The following is a 16,585-nucleotide window of genomic DNA, read 5'->3' as shown; positions in this document are numbered from 1 at the left end:
AAAAAGAAAAAAATCAATAAAAATATATCAAAAGTAATAGCAATGAAGAAAGGATGTCAGAGCACCTAGAAAATGGTCAAAAATTGGTTGAGGAGGTTTGAAAATGCAAAAATTAAAATTTGACAGTATATCATTGACTAATGAGAGCCATGTTGATGAAGAAAATTTGATTTGAGGGGGGAAAGTACAAATTCAGATGTTTATGGACTCAATTAAATTTTATTGAAGGTTTAATTGAATTTATAAAGGTTTGATCATAATAAAAATTGATTTTTAAGTCAATTTAGGCTTTAATTGGAAGGAATTAAAGTTTTGGGATCAAATTATAATTTTTAAGAGTTAATTTGATCAAATCAAGGGCTTAGTTACATAAATATTGAATTTTGATGTTCAATCGGGAACTTAACTAAAGAAATCCGAGACCAAGGATTCAAATGAAAAACGCGTATAAAATGAAGGACTGACTTGAAATTTGACATTTTGGCATCGGTTTCCTTTTAAATGAAATGACTTGTTTTAGAAGAAACAATGTCGTTTCATACATCATTTTAAAAAAAAAAAACAGAGAGAGAAAAGCAAAACAGTGTCCTTTTTTAGGCGGCACTGTTTTTTCTTCTTCTTCCCCTGCACATGCAAAGGCAGGGAAAGAAGAAGTTACTCTCCCCTGCAATGCACTCCCCGTCCCTCCACCCCAATTGCCCAGGAAACCCGACACGACCCATTCCCACACATACCCTACCATCATGATGAAAAACCATGAGAGCCTAAAGCCATTATCCGCCCCTACCCTACTCCAAGACAATGGCAGGGTAGCCACCTTACCCTGCTCTGTGGCAGAGGTAAGGTGCCCCTCTCTTTGTGTGCCTATAAATACAGAAAGGAGGAAAGGAAAGGATAGGGGGAAGAAAAAAGGAGAGCTAGAAGGATTTTTTTAAAGAGAAAGTGAGGGAGATTGACAGTTTTTTTAGAGAGAAAAGAAGGTGAGACCGAAAGAGAGAAACAACATTTTTTAGAGACAAAGGAGTGAAGGGAAAGGGACTGAAAGGGTAGAACCAAAAAGAAAAAAAAAAGAGAGGAAAGAATAGAGAAGAGAAAGAAGGGAAGCCATCAAAAAAGCAGAGAAGAACGGGAAGTGATAGAGAAAAAAAAACCAGAGGAGAAGAATAACCACAGATGCCACCGTGCTTCCTCTCCACTGCCACAACACACCACCTAACCGCCATTAACAGCCTCGAAGAGACAAAGGAGAAAAAAAGAATATAATAGAAAAAACATAGGAGAGGGGAGCTAAGAAGAGAAACAGAGGAGAGAAGGAAGGAAAACATTGTCGCTGTCACCTCCACCTTCCACCACCACTGACAATCGCAATCGTGCTTTCCCACTCCAAGTAACTTTCTCCGCTCCCCTGATGTTTTTTTAGTTGTTCATCTTTATTTGCATGCAGAACATGAGCAATTCATGTTCTGCGGCAAATGAAAACTAATTAGTTAGTTATTGTGTTGTGTTAAGTCCTTTTATTGGTTATAGGCTGGAACATTAGTCCAACCCACGTGGCTGGGTTGAGTCCATCCCATAATATATGGGCTGGGTCAGGCCTAACCCGGATGATTGGGCCAAGTCCGGCCTAGTTTTTTTGTTAAAAATCAAAATCAAAAAATATTTTTTATAATTTTATAATTTTCCCACGTATTTTTATGTCATTTTAATTAATGTCAAGCAATGTTTTTATATTGCTAAAAATACAAAATCTGATATTAAAATACTTGATTTTCATCAAAACTTCCAAAATACAAAAAACAATTACAAAAAAAAATGTTTTTGTGCATATAGCTAAGTGTCTCGAAGCTAAAAAATCATGGTATTTTTTATGCACAAAAAAAATATTTTAGCATGTATTTTGGTTTTAATAATCAGTTTATTAAAGTCATGGGAACTTGACCAATATTTCAAGAAAAATAAAAAAAAATATTTTGTTTTGTTTTAATATCTAAGATTACAAATTTATACATAAAACTTACTCTTGATATTAAAAAGATAGTTCTTTTATAGACATTAGACCGGTTAGATTTTACCTCATAAGATAAAAACCTTCTTACTGAAGAGGGCTTTTCTTGAAACATAAAAGGACCAACAATTAGAAAACACGATCAAATCTTAGATTTTGATTAGATAATTAAACAATGCAGCTTACCTTAAGTAGGGCGTATTTGAGATGCTAATATTTTTCCTTTACGCAACTAGTCCTCATACTTGATCTTTGAGACCAATTAGAATTCCTAGTGATCAAAATATTAGGTGGCAACTCCTATCTGATTTTTTTCACTAATAAAAAACAAGAATTTCGTATCTCCCTGTATTTTCTAGATACACACATGAGCATGGGTAGATGATCATCACGACACAGCATAAATACAATAACTAAATAAAGAAATGCTACCTATGAGAATAAAAAAAAAGAACTAAGTAATTATTAAACTTCTGCCTTTTGACCCATAACTTTCTTCAATGGACTATTGATAAGAAAACAGATATTCTATGATCCAAATCTTTCCACCTTTGCGATAAAATAGAATATCTTTTCAAATTTAATTACAATTGTATAGAACTCTAATTAAAGTTTACTCTAAGAACCTCACCAGAGAAGAATCCTCATTAGAAGTAAAGATTTGGCAGGGCTAAAGGAAGTTTTGGCAGAGATTCTGCTCATCAATCTTGAGAAAAGCAGAATGTGGCAGCCTTCCACCCATCACTCCAAGTAGATCCTGACCAAATAATTTCTCTTAACCATAAATTTTTTAGAGAGCATGCAGCAAATGATTGCGTTTGTTTGGGTAAAAATCTTTTGGAAGGCGGAATGGCAACGGGCAAAAATTTAAGAATGGCTTCTGTTCTGCTCGTCAATCTTGAGAAAGGCAGAATGTGGCTGCCTTCCACCCATCACTCCAAGTAGATCCTGACAAAATAATTTCTCTTAACCATAAATTTTTCAGAGAGCATGAGCAAATGATTGCGTTTGTTTGGGTAAAAATCTTTTGGAAGGCAGAATGGCAACGGGCAAAAATTTAAGAATGGCTTCTGTTGTGGAAGTAGAGGGAGAGAGCATGAGACAATATAGCCCAGGAAAATATGAATTTACTTAAATTTTAGCATTTATTTTGAGAACTATTACAAACACAAACCCCAAAGGATAACAGGGTGCCCTAGTCTTCATCCTCTGTCTCTTCATCATCGTCCTCGTTTCCTCCATACCTCCATCCATCCTCTGCATTGTCGTGATCCTCTTCCTCGGTTTCTTCACTGTCTTCTTCATAAGTGTCATCCTTAACTGGCCAAGGTTTTTTCACTACATTTAATGTGGCAGGGGATGAACTTGAACCTTTCCGTTGTCTGATTTTTACAGGAGGCGTCTTCAAGTTTGGCTTGGGCCTGCTGTGTTTCTGGCTTTTCCCATTCACTCGCTTTCCACCATAAGCATCTTGATCACTGGCTTCATCCATCTCATTATCAGCATTAGAATTTGCATTCTCAGCATTCTCATCTGCCATGTGGTCCGGATGCTCTCTTCTCAGATGAAGTTTGAGCTTGTATTCATGGATGTAGTCCTTTTCACACCCTTCGTAAGGGCAAATGTATGGTCTATCTGATGAAGCAGAGCCATAAACCCCAGAAGGAGGCTTGGGATTTTTCAGTATCCTCTCTGGAGGTGTAGCATATCTCACCACATCCGGTGTTGGATTCTGTAGAATTAAAGAAGATTCTGGGATTCAGATTGCATTTTTCATGTAAACTGAAGTAACAAGCTAAAACTAAAAGCCCCCCATCATATCAGTGACTTCATCCATAGAATAGATGCGCTAAAAATAGAAGGATGGTTTGGCCTGTAAAGTAGATGATTCCACGATAAGTGATGGAACATATTCATGTGACATTTTGAGTTGCAATAAAAAATGTATCTTCAAAAAGATCATTAGATACAAAGTCCCCAACAGAAAATGCAACAAAATTCTTGTCTGTGCAAACTTTTTAATTCTGATTAATCCTTGAATGAGTTGCAAGAATTTTAAGAGTCCATTTGACTACGACTTATGAAAAGTGACTTTAGATTTTGATTCATAATTCAAAAATTGTTCTTCATAAATAACTTGCTAAAAACTAAGTTCAATAACTTTAAGTTAGAATTATGATTGATAATAACAAAAAACAAATACTCAAAGTAACTTTAAAAAAAAAATGGATGTCGTATAACTTAGAATCCAAAAGTTAAAAATGCTCACTTTTGATTCAATCAAAATTTTGACTCAATTTTGTAACAAACTTTTTTCTAACTCATTTTTTATGGCATAGCCAAATATTAGAAATTGTTTTTCAACTTAATTTCCATGTCACTAACAAACATCAGAAAATAATCCACTTTCTAAGGAAACTATTTTTCAAAAGAAAACTAATTCCTGAAAAACAAACGGGTCGAGGTCAAAAGTTATTTCTAACCCAACATATTTATGGCTTTTGCATGAGTCAAAAATTAAAATATAAAATCAATTTGCAGAAGTCATACCAAACAGAACCTAGTACTTGGGCCAACCCCCTAACCCACCCCCCCCCAAAAAAAAAAAAAAAACAAATATAATACAACAAAATATCCTTGCACCACCCCCCACAAAAAAAAAAAAAAAAAAACAAATATAATCCAACAAAATATCCTTGCAAGAGTGAATCAATCCCAAACAATAATCTAAATCAATCTGACCTGTATGGTATGTGATATAGTTTCAAGGATTCCAAGACATTCAGCATTTAAAATTGAGTAATGACCCAAAATCAATCAACAAGGTGGAAAACTAAATCTAAATCAAACTGACCTCCAAAATCTTAGGTTTTGTCATCTCCACAACATTGTCTTGCATACAATAAGTGCTTTATTTTAAAAAAAATCAATGCAAGTCAATGAATGCATCAAGGTGGAAAACTATGCCTTCACCATATGAAAGACACTGCAAATATTATCTATTTGTTCACGAGCATCAGAGTGCATAGTTTATGTTGATCCCCACTATAAAAGATTACCAATTATGAAAGTAAATGAACAGTGGAATGGCACATCAAAAACATTACAAGTGAAGGAATGGAACCAACCTTTTCATGATGAGATGCGATGTGGTTCTTCAGCTTGTATTCATGAGCATATCTCTTTCCACATTCTGAGTATGGACAGATATGATAGTTTTCTTGTGAATGTGTTTTCATGTGAGATCTCAAGTTGAAGTCCAAGGAGAATGCCTGCATCAAACAAAATCAAGCTTAGATAGAAGTACTGCACTGAATAATAAGTGGTGCATCCACCACAACACATGTAAAGAAGACATCCGAAGCACATGACATACAATAATGTAAATAAGTCATCAATCAGTCACAGATGATATCTCTCACAAAGCCTAGAACACTGAAAACAACAGTTTTCTGCCTTAGATTCATGCTCAACTTGAAGCAACTGTTTCCTTTGAAGCTCCCAACCATCTGCCAAGTGCAACAATCAACAAACAAACAACCACCCCTTCCCTGTTTCTTTAAAAAAAAAAAAGTGCAGAGGGAAAGAAGGTTTCATAACCTATCCAGCCTCGAAACCTAGTAGTCCAAGGCATATTAAGTTATGAAAGACTGGAGCTGTTTTATAAAACAATTCTAATTGAAAAAGGAAATCAGGAATTCTTGCACAAATGTGATGTTTCTCCAACTGATTGTTTCCCATGAATTTGGAAAACCCAGTTTCTGTTTATAAGTTGTTCACCACTGTCTGAATGAAAAATAACATGTAAAGATGACAGTCTTTTGTTTTTAGATAAAAACATTATTTTTTTATTTTTTTAATAAATAGATGCATATCCAATTTTCCATTAGAGAATGAAAACAAGAAATGAAGAACAAAATTGAAATTGGAAATGAATTTTTTTTACTACTTAACTGTCTCCAAATTGCTGAACTTAAAATATAGGTTCAAAGTATAATTGCAGAATTTGGAAAAATCAACAAACTGGTTGTTAAATGAGACTTACAAATAATAAGAAACCTGAATGGAAGACAGTAATGGAAGACTAATTTGGGCACACAAGAAACATAAATAAGTTTACTTTTATAGAGAACATAGCAATCTAACCATCAACATGTCAACTAATTACAAGAAAACAGTTAGTGAAAGATTCATCACCTTACCACAGCCTTCATGAGGACATATAAAATCTCTTTCACCAGTATGAATTAAGAAGTGTCTTTTCAACTTGGAACTATCTAAAAATTTCTGCAGCATATACACACCACGTAAATGCCATAATACAAGTTTAGAAAGAGGAAAGAGTAAAATAAAACTTGTGAGAAATATAGCATTTGAAAGCTAAACATAGATTGAAAATAAGCTTTTAGCTAAAAAATTACACTTATGCATACACCGGCTCAATCATTACAGAAATCTATGCCATATATGAAGGTTCGTTTTTCAACAACAAATAAATTTGACCACTCTTGTTTTGCCCATTTAGTGTTGGTGGCATTGGCAAGTCCAATAAAATTTTAATATAAATTTGGTTGTGGCATCTAGGTATAGCAGTCCAATTCCATATCAAGCTAAAAGCCCAAAAAAATAACTCAAGTCTTTTGAAAAAGCATTTAAGATTTCCAATTAAAACAGGGATGAGCAGCCAGCCATGAAAGTAATGATCTAAGAAATGCATCTGAATTAATGTCAACAGCATAAAAGCTCTACCATTCCGCCAACTCCAGTCCACTTGTTCTCCAGCCAAGAATGGGGTTCTAAGCCAGGCCAGCCTACCCAGATTGTCTTTTCTAGTACCCTTGTCCAACTCTACTAATAAATCCAAGTAATTCCATACAACAAGAAGACAAAGGATGTAGTAGGCACATCAAACAAAAGAATTCAATAGAACATCAGATCTTCCTGCTTGGGCATGCGTCCCCAGGGAATCGAAAGATACTTCATGCTAAACATATTTTTTGGTCTACAAAATTCCCATGGTCACTAACCAGCCAAAACAAAACACCATGGATTTCCTACAGAGCAAATGAACTTCCAAATAAAGCACCAATCCTAGAATTATGACACTTTATTTAAGGAATTATCCTAAAACATATCACTATAAGAAATCCAACACATCCCATCAACCGAGTTCAATCACTTTCAGTACTCGATGAATTCTCAAGAAAGAAACTATTAACCTGAACTCCCTATCCCACAAGGCTCAATGAATTCAGTACTCGATGAATTCTCAAGAAAGAAACTATTGACCTGAACTCCCTATCCCGCAAGGCTCCCATTGCTCCACTAACCAATTCTACCACCAACCATAGAAGATAGCCCTGAAATCAATCTATCTTTCAAACAATTCTTCATATCTGACAGAAACTATTAACACAAAACAAGAACCTTATGTTCAATTACATTAATAATCCAACCTCCAATGAAGCATGAAGATCTTTCCCTCTCAGATTAACATCAATTAATTTGACGAAGCCATCCCAAAAACATAACAAGACCTCAGAAGTCATGCACTTAAACATAAAAGTTCAATGGAATAGAAGATCCATATAAAACGAAAATCAGAATACTCTTGACAACAACACTATGATTTCTTGCCTTCATTGTATGTTGAGGAGAAGAATTCATTCACGATATTGTAAGATGATGGAGAAGAATGCTTTTTCATTGACTGAGAACAAGAGTTGTTGCAAAAGTACAGATAGGTGGAGTGCAGACAAGTAACAATCTCTTACATTAATCACTATGCAAGGTCAACTTAAGATCCAAAATAAGCTGTAAAGTAAAAACAGTTGATGTAATGCATTCAGATTCACTAGAGAGTTTTGTATTCCAATCATCTAATTCAAAACTTCCACAAGAGGATCTGCCCTCTTTTTTAACCTTGGCAGAGTCCAGCTTCATGCCAGCTCATCTATGAACAAAATCTCAGTTGAAATCATAGCAGGTAACATAGACATTGAACCAAGAAAGTAAACATGATATGGCATACATACAAGGTACAAACAATCAAAGGTTTCACCAAAAAAATCACAATATCTTCAAGAAACAAAATAAAACCTAAAAAGGTTAAGCCAAGCACCTTTCCACATCCCTCATAGTGACAAACATATTGTCTCTCTCCATGTATATGAGAATGCTTCCTCAAAGCACCTGCATCAATAAAGGTCTTTCCACACCCTTCAAAACTGCAAAGGAAAAGAACTTCAGTAGTAGGCTCTGGTTCTGGCTCCGGTGCCGGTGGCTCTTTTGCCTTTTCTTTCAAGACATTCAAATGATTCTCTGTAAGTAACAGATCAAAGAAGAGAGTTAAGTAAAATTAGCATAATCAAACTAATAAATAAAATTTCATTCAACTGAAAAAGCTCTCAAAAAGTTTATCTTCCATGACTGCAAGAAGGCTCTACATAACAAAACCTCAGCAGAGCAAATCAATTGCCAAGTCTTACATTGTTTACATTGAAATGCTATTAACTCAAGAGACAAGTATATTATTGATGATTTCTCAATAGATTTGTCCAAAGAAACATATCAGATTTTATTTATAACAAGAAAAAAAAAGATTCAGACTTGAATAATTTACCTGCTACCCATTTGAAAAGAGAACACTTTCCACCTGTTGCCACCACATCTTGAGGCACCCTGGGACAACAAAAGCAGCATCGATCAGATTGTTTGCTTAACTCTCATCAACCCAAGTTCCAAAAACAGAACACCTAACCTAGATCTCCAAAGAAACCAAACATAGAAGAGCTAGAAGAAAAGAAAAAATCATTGCTTGAACGAAAAAATCGAGTCTTCTGGCTCCTAAATCAGAAACCTAAAACAAATAACAATGAAAAGAAAGAAATATAATTGTACAAAAAGTAAAGATAAGAGAATTAGTGAAATTACCATTCTTTGAACCATTTAACAGCAGGAGTCTTTGATTTGATAATGGGGCGTCTCTCGAATATATTTTGAGTGAACTGATGATGTTGATGAGCCTCCATCTTTTTCTTCAAAGAAAGCAAAAGGTACTTTGATTTAATTGAGGTTTAGGGTTAGGGTTTGCATGAGAGAGGGGTACAAGTAGATAGAAGGAAGATGAACAGTACAGAGCCTCAACGGTGTCCCTGTCTCTCGGGAAAGCCAAGGCTGGGCTGCCTCAGTAATCCACTTTTTATATGTTAGTTTGGTTAATTACAAATCAGTAACCTGAATATGATAGAGATTGCAATCCAGTTCTTAATTGATAAGTTATTGCCATCATGCTCATCTAATTAATAGATCTAGGTTCATCAACTATAAATTAACATTTGGTAAACTAATAACTTTAATTAAATGATATTTTTATTCTTTTTTTATTTAAATATAAAGTTTAAATAGTATCTTAATTAATTCATAAATTTTCATGATTATAAAGGTATTAATTTATAGAATTTTAAATGTAGTTATTTATAGGTAAGTTTGTTTAAAATTTTAAATTCTAAGCACCAAATTAATAACTAATAAAAAATTTAATATTTCAATTGGGTGAGAAAAATAAATGATTTATTTAGAATATTCATAAAAAAAAACTTGAATTAACCAAAAACATTATTTGAGAAATTAAATTTAAACTAAAGAAAGAAAAAATTAAAAAAAAAATTTGGTTTTGATTTCAAATTTTAGAAACTAAAAAAAAACCCAACCAAAAATCAAACTAAAAAAGTGAGACTATATATAATCAAATCTAAACAAAAAGCTCATTTTTGTCTCACAAAATCAAGACTTCAATGAAAAATACTCAATTTTATTTATTTATTTATTTATTTATAGCTCATTTGAATTTATTCAGTTTTAATAAAACTTTGGTAAAACCAAATTGATTCAATTAAAATCAATTTGGTTGAATTTTTTTATTTAGACTCAACTGTTTAAAATGATTAAAATGATGTTTAAAACTAATATGGGTTATTATTAAAAAAATAAATAACAATTCAAAATTCCAAATACAATAAATATTGTCCTTTTTTTTTAGCTCATGCGAGGCTGTATATAATTTATATTTCCATACTTGTGTTGAAATTCAATATCAATTAGGATTTAGGCTAATAGAAAAAAAAAATTGTATTGAAATTCAATATCAATTAAGATTTAAGCTAATAAAAAAAATTGTAATAGACTAGTTTATTAGAATCATTGTTTAATTAGAATATTAAATTTCTTATTAGATTTCTTATTAGATTAAGATTTTATTTGAGTAATTTAATTCATTTAATTCATTTATTATCTAGGAACTAGGGCCTATAAATAGGCTTTTTATAATCTTAAATATTATATACAAGTATAAAGAGATATAGATAAAAGCTATAAAGATGTATCTTTTGATAAAACTCTTAATAAAATATCATTCTTATTCTTGTTTCGTAACTTTGTTTTTATAAATTAGTTATCACACTCTATCTTTCTTTTTCAATAAGCAGCATAAGAGCTTAGGTTTGATTATTAAATATGGTCGATTCAAACTTTCTACTTCAATGTCCTAAGTTGACACAGAACAACTATGAAACTTAGAGTATTCGAGTAAAAGTTTAGTTAGGTTCCCAAGATATATGGCATATAATTAAAAAATGTTTTGAGGAGCTTATAAATAGAGCAACATTGACTTCAGCCCAAAGGGTGGCCATGTAACAGGCATAAAGAAAGAATTAACTAGCACTAACAATCAACTATTAATATCTAGATGGCATCACTTGTAAGATAGTGGTCAATATAACCACCACCAAATAAGCATAGAAAGTTTTGCAAGAATCAAACTAAAAGGCTGACAATATGAAAAAGGTACGTCTACAAAAACTACATGGTGACTTTGAAAAGTTACATACACTTGAATTAGAGAATATTTCAAAATACCTTGCGAGAGTATTAGTCATATGTAATCAAATGAGGAGATATGGGGAGAAGATAGAAGAGACATATGTGGTAGAGAAGATCTCACGCTCGCTGCAAAAAAAGTTCTATTATATGGTGGTCGTAATAGAAGAGATGCAAAATATGGATATTCTTTCAATACAAGGTCTCATGAAAAAATTGCAAGCCCCATGAGAAAAAAAAAATCAATGAAATTCAAGATGATATGGGTGCACAAGCACTTTTTTCAAAGCAAGATGGTTTTGGATATTCCCAATGAGAGAAAAAAAGAAAATTTGAAAGAGAAAGTCAAGGCAACCTTAACAAATCAAACAGTCAACCAAATGAAGGGAACTAATTGATCAATTCAACTGGTAATAGCAATCCAAAATCTAAATTTGATAGCAGGTTTGACAAATCAAAAGTTAAATGTTAGAAGTATCAAAATACAAGTCATTATGCTAGGAATTGCTAGAATTTAACTAAGAGGGTTGAGGAAAATACAAATCTTGTGATAAAAAAAAAAAAAAAAAGCCACTCTACTACTAGTGCATAATGAAAGAATGCAAGACAAAGAGAACATGTGATACCTAGACAATGGAGCTAGTAACCACATGGGTGGAGACAAAAACAAGTTCATGGAGCTTGATAAAACTTTAAATTGTGTTATCTACTTATCAAATAGATGTCATACTAAAAGCTTGAATGGCATGATTCAAGTACAAAAGGCATGGAGTAGAAGAAAACCAAGAGTCTCTTAATTGAAAGTTTTTGGAAGCATTGGTTATGTGCATGTAGATGATCAAGTAAGGACCAAGCTAGATGACAAGACCAAAAGGATAATTTTTGTGGGCTATGACCAAAAGTTTAAAGGATACAAACTTTACAATCCTAATAAAGAAAAGATGGTGATTGGTAAAAATGTTGAGTTCAATGAAAAAGGGGTATGGGATTGACAGGTAAATTATGGTGAAAAATATTATTTTTTACTGACTTTTAATGAAAATGAGAAAAGATATGAAGATCATCAAGAACCTATAATTATTTCTCCACAAACACCAATCAACTTAATTTTTTTTTTCTAGTGAAAGCTCCAAGTAGGGCACTCCACTAAAAAAAATAAAAAGACTTAATGAATTATATGAGATAACTAATCATATTTAAAGATGTAACATTATATCGTTATCTTGCTACATGTGATATTCTAGTATTTTGAGAAGCAATAAATGATTCAAAATGAAGAATTGCTATGGATGAGGAGATTGCAAGAAAAATAACATATGAAAATTGGTTTATAGACAAAAAAAAAAAAAAGTCAATAAGTGTTAAGTGAATCTATAAAGAAAAGAAGAATACCAAAAGAGAAAAAGAGAGGTACAAGGTGAGATTAGAAGAAAAAAGCTATAGTAAAAAATAAGAAATTAATTACAATGAAATTTTTGTTTTAATTGGTAACATTAAAGATAAGCTACAAGAAATTGAAAACGTACAAGTCCAAAAATTAATCTTATTTGAAAAAGTTACGAATCCAGTTGAATATTTAGAAACACAAAAATAGTTTGAAAAAATAAAATTAATGTTAAATATAATAGTGAACTACCTTCATCAAATTTTGATGAAATATAAACAACATCAACACTATTAAAGCAAGACATCTTGAAAAAAGAGGAAATAAAATAAAATAATGACAGTTGGTATTAAGGGGAAGTGTTAAAGTTCAATATTAACTAGAATTTAGGCTAATAGGATTTAGAGTTTATAAAAAAATTTAATATAGCTAAAAGATGAATTATAGTTAATGTATGAATCTTTGATGAAAAAGAATTTATAAAAGACTAATTTATTAAAATTTTTATTTAATTAGAATGTTAGATTCCTTATTAGATTATGATTTTTTTAGTAGTTTAATTCTTTTATTATCAAGGACTTGAGACATCGTAAGAGGCTTCTAATTTTAAGCATTATACATAAATATAAAAAATATAAATAAAAACTATAAAGGTATATCTTTAAAAAAAACTCTTAATAAAATAGCATTTCTCTCATTTTTCTTTTTATTCTTTAGTTTTAATTTTATAAATTAGTTATCATGCCCTATCTTCTTTTTCAACTGCTTGTACTTTTTTATAATTTATTTAATGTACATTCACTGGCTTAGAAAGACATAACTAGTTAAGCTCTAAGGGGTGATAATTCATCAAATGCTTCGTGTATGGAATCCATCAATTGTTGTAGGAGCTAGCTTCATGTTGTTGTGCAGACATTGAATGACAGAAAACCCGCCGAGAGCTTAGGGTTAACCTTTGAGCCAAGACTACTGGGAGGTTTAAAGAAAGGTCGAACATGAAGCGCATCTTTAGTTGCTGCTTCAAGAAATCCCTTGGCAACTGGATCAATATATGGCTTTGCATTATCTTGTTGGCTGTGCTGTTATAGCATCTTGGCCACTTCTCTCAAACAGTCTTGGAAGAACCTCCTGAATTATCTTTATCGAACAGTATCTTTTGTCTCTAATGCTCACTGCATCACGATTTTTGCTAGTTAATTTCTTGTATATAAGATCGAAAAATACGAATTTTTCCTCAAAATTCTCCGTTGTATCATGTCAATGGCGCGCTACAGAAGCTAGATACATGACGGTAATGAATCTTCTGCTTTTGTTTGTTTGTAGGGTAGCATTTGATCGATATTTCGTGAGAGAAAAAAGACAGTGCTAAGGTAGAGAGTGCAGACAGATTTGTGTTGAAACAAAACAAAACTCAAAAAACTATATTTTGCTCTCACGATGCATGTCATCAAGCTTGTAATCTTAACTATTATAATTTCTGTCTGGAAACAACTTCTCACCAATGTAATTAACAAAATTAAACATGTCACATAATCTTTTTCTTTTGTTAGTCTGTAGGGCAGCGATTAATTATTATTTTGTAATAAGAAAAAAAGACATTAGCACTAAGACAGAGAACACGAGACAGAGTTGTGTTTGGTTGACAAGAGACAGGACAAAACAAAATACAACTATGTTTTACGAAACAATATTTCATCAATGTAAACAAAATCAAACATGTCACAGAACATCAATACATGGGCGATCTTAGCACACTCAAGAATTTCAAGATATCGAGAGACGCAAAGGAATTTCGGGAACATTCAATTCGTTTGCTTGCGTCCCACTCTTCCTGGCTTCCTGGACGATGCTATTAATAATATAACCCTTTGGGCAGATAAAGGTTTTCCTTACTGCACAGATGACGCTTACACAACTGGGTGCGACCCATCTTCATCAATGTAATCATGGCAAAGAAAGGAGAAACATAACTGCATGTAGAATCACAGGGCATCAAGCTTAACCTCTGTTGCTGTATCCTTTGGGCACCCACTTTCGGGGATTTTCTGTTTGGAGACTACGTGCACTGCAGGTTGATTTTACACACAAATTATATTAACTGAAAGGAGCTGTGGCCAGCCAACCCCTTGACTGGTCATTGCCCAAAATATATCAATAGTTAATTAAGTCTTTTTAAAAAAAAAAAAATAGCACACTAACACAATAAAAGAAAAAATTTGGGAAATAGCACTTTTTTTTCGTCGCGCTGCTAGGATTAACGCAACCAAGTCGTGCTGCTGGGAGGTGGTTGCGCTTTTTTCAATAGCTGATTTCCTGCATTTTTTTCGTAGTTGTGTTAGTTCGCCAACAAAAAAAAAAAACTACTGTTGAATGTGGTATTTTGAAAGGAAAAAAGAAAAAAGTCCAACATTTAAATGGTTATTCGAGTGTAGTAATATAAGCCAATATCTCCCATAAATATGCCTTCATCCCTTTAGAAATGTCACAATTTGCATCTTCACATTTTGCCTGCTGCCATTGCTCAGCCAATTCTCTTGGCCTTCTCGTTAGTATCACGCTCCTCATGAAACTTGTCCAACTGGGCATTTGTACTCTTTCAACCAAACAATTCTTATCCATCCCCTTAACAATTTCAGTAATGGATGGACGATTTTCTTCCTTGCAAGACACACAACGTGCTGCCACATATAACAAGTGCTTAATCGTGCCCTCCATGAATGTTGGCAGTGCAATTCTTGTGTCGCATATCTCCATCAATCTTTGCTCTTCAATCAATGGCACTGCCCACTCAACAATTGAAGATGGCGACCTCGAGACATCAATCACTTTCTGACAACTAATGATCTCTAACAAAACAACTCCATAGCTGAAGACATCAATCTTAGTGCTTAGTTTGCTTGGAGTGGTGTAAGAAGGGTCCAAGTACCCAAGAGTGCCAGCCGGTTGAGTTGCATGATCATGACTTGATGAGTCTTCTTGCAACACTGAGAGTCCAAAATCTGCCAACTTAGCCTTCCAATTTATGTCAAACAAAATATTAGCAGATTTGATATCTCTATGAATAACCAAAGGCTTGCCTTCATGAAGGAATTGGACTGCCCTTGCAATTTGAATAGCGATTTCTACACGTTTAGGCCATGGTGGTGGAGTGGCATCAACATGGAGCAGGTCATGGAGAGAACCATTAGGCATAAACTCCATAACCAAAACCCTGTTCTTTGAGTTGTGATGATAAAGACTCGTTCCAAGAAAGTTGATGACATATGGACTTTCATGTAGGGAAGATAGCACGGATATTTCGTTCTCAAGTTTCTTGGAGTTGTCAGCAGAGACATGATCAGTACCAAGAGATGATGATTTCTTGATTGCAACAAGCTTATTTTCTTCAAGTATGCCTTTGTAGATTGATCCATGGCTTCCTTTGCCCAAAAGTCTCGAAGGAGAGAAACTCCCAGTTGCCTTTACAAGTTGTTGATAGTCAAACACATCCATCTTTCTTGTTCTTAGCAACTTGCTGTGTTTGACAGAAAAGTGAAAGAAAGATGAGTAGCACTACTGGCTCTGGCTTCTAGGGCTTGCAAAATGTAAAGGAAAAGGCGGTGTAGGAGGCAGAGAATAATGGGAGCTTAGGATGGCATGAAAAGGAAAATTATAATGGAAGAAAGGCAAAAGCATCTTCCTAGTTAAGAACAAAGGGGGGCATTTTTTCCCCCACCACATTTTCTTGGTCCATCTTTTTATTAATTTTAATACATGTATAACAAGTAGTATTATTTTTGATAATTCATGTATAAAAAATAATATTATTACCTAATACATCAAGAAAACCTGGGAGAGTTCATGGAGGAGAATCGTGAATAATGAAACTCTTCTTTTTTTAATTTCATTTTTTTCATTTATTTCTTAAACTTTTTTAATAATTATTCAAGTTGTCTTTAAATTGGTCAAGTCAACTGAATCATATCCAAATAATTTTTATATATTTTTATTTTAAACATATGATAGACAAAGAATTGAGTTAATAAATATTTTTTTATCATATTTATCTCTTTTTTTTCAATTTCATTATCATAATTTTTTTAATAGTCAGTCAGGTTACTTTTGCACACTGAAATTAATTTGGTCATGCATTGTTAATTCATATTCAATTATATTTTAAACTTAAAAAATAATAATAAATCAAATTAAAAGATTTCAAAATTAACTTATTAGATCAAGTTTAATAATATCAAATAATTATTCATGTTATAAGTACGTTTTACTTTTACTGTTATAATAAAACAATATTATCTGACCCACATCATACCTCAGTCATATAG

At 32.9% G+C, this 16,585-nt stretch overlaps 2 protein-coding genes across 3 annotated transcripts; both read right to left on the bottom strand.

Annotated features, from left to right (window-relative positions):
* Positions 1–3,114: 3,114 nt before the first annotated feature.
* LOC105118655 (uncharacterized zinc finger protein At4g06634-like) lies at positions 3,115–9,195 on the bottom strand. Of its 2 annotated transcripts, XM_011016643.1 has the most exons (6): positions 8,939–9,194; positions 8,628–8,686; positions 8,127–8,326; positions 6,203–6,292; positions 5,134–5,277; positions 3,115–3,737 (listed from the first exon to the last, which is right to left on the bottom strand). In XM_011016643.1, exons 1-6 carry the CDS (start codon positions 9,034–9,036, stop codon positions 3,201–3,203), a joined length of 1,128 nt encoding a protein of 375 aa, XP_011014945.1. In that variant the 5' UTR covers positions 9,037–9,194; the 3' UTR covers positions 3,115–3,200. The 2 variants fall into 2 exon arrangements, with proteins under 2 accessions (XP_011014945.1, XP_011014947.1); XM_011016645.1 differs by lacking the exon at positions 6,203–6,292 and having other exon boundaries at positions 8,939–9,195.
* Positions 9,196–14,684: 5,489 nt separating this feature from the next.
* Positions 14,685–15,848, bottom strand: LOC105118656 (serine/threonine-protein kinase-like protein At5g23170). Its single transcript, XM_011016646.1, has one exon. It carries the CDS (start codon positions 15,756–15,758, stop codon positions 14,685–14,687), a length of 1,074 nt encoding a protein of 357 aa, XP_011014948.1. The 5' UTR covers positions 15,759–15,848.
* Between the last annotated feature and the right edge of the window lie 737 nt (positions 15,849–16,585).

This window comes from Populus euphratica, unplaced genomic scaffold, assembly GCF_000495115.2.
Source record: "Populus euphratica unplaced genomic scaffold, PopEup_1.0 scaffold2116.1, whole genome shotgun sequence".
Lineage (NCBI taxonomy): Eukaryota > Viridiplantae > Streptophyta > Magnoliopsida > Malpighiales > Salicaceae > Populus > Populus euphratica.
The sequence above is the reverse complement of the archived record's forward strand: the minus strand, read 5'-3'. Positions and strand labels throughout refer to the sequence as shown.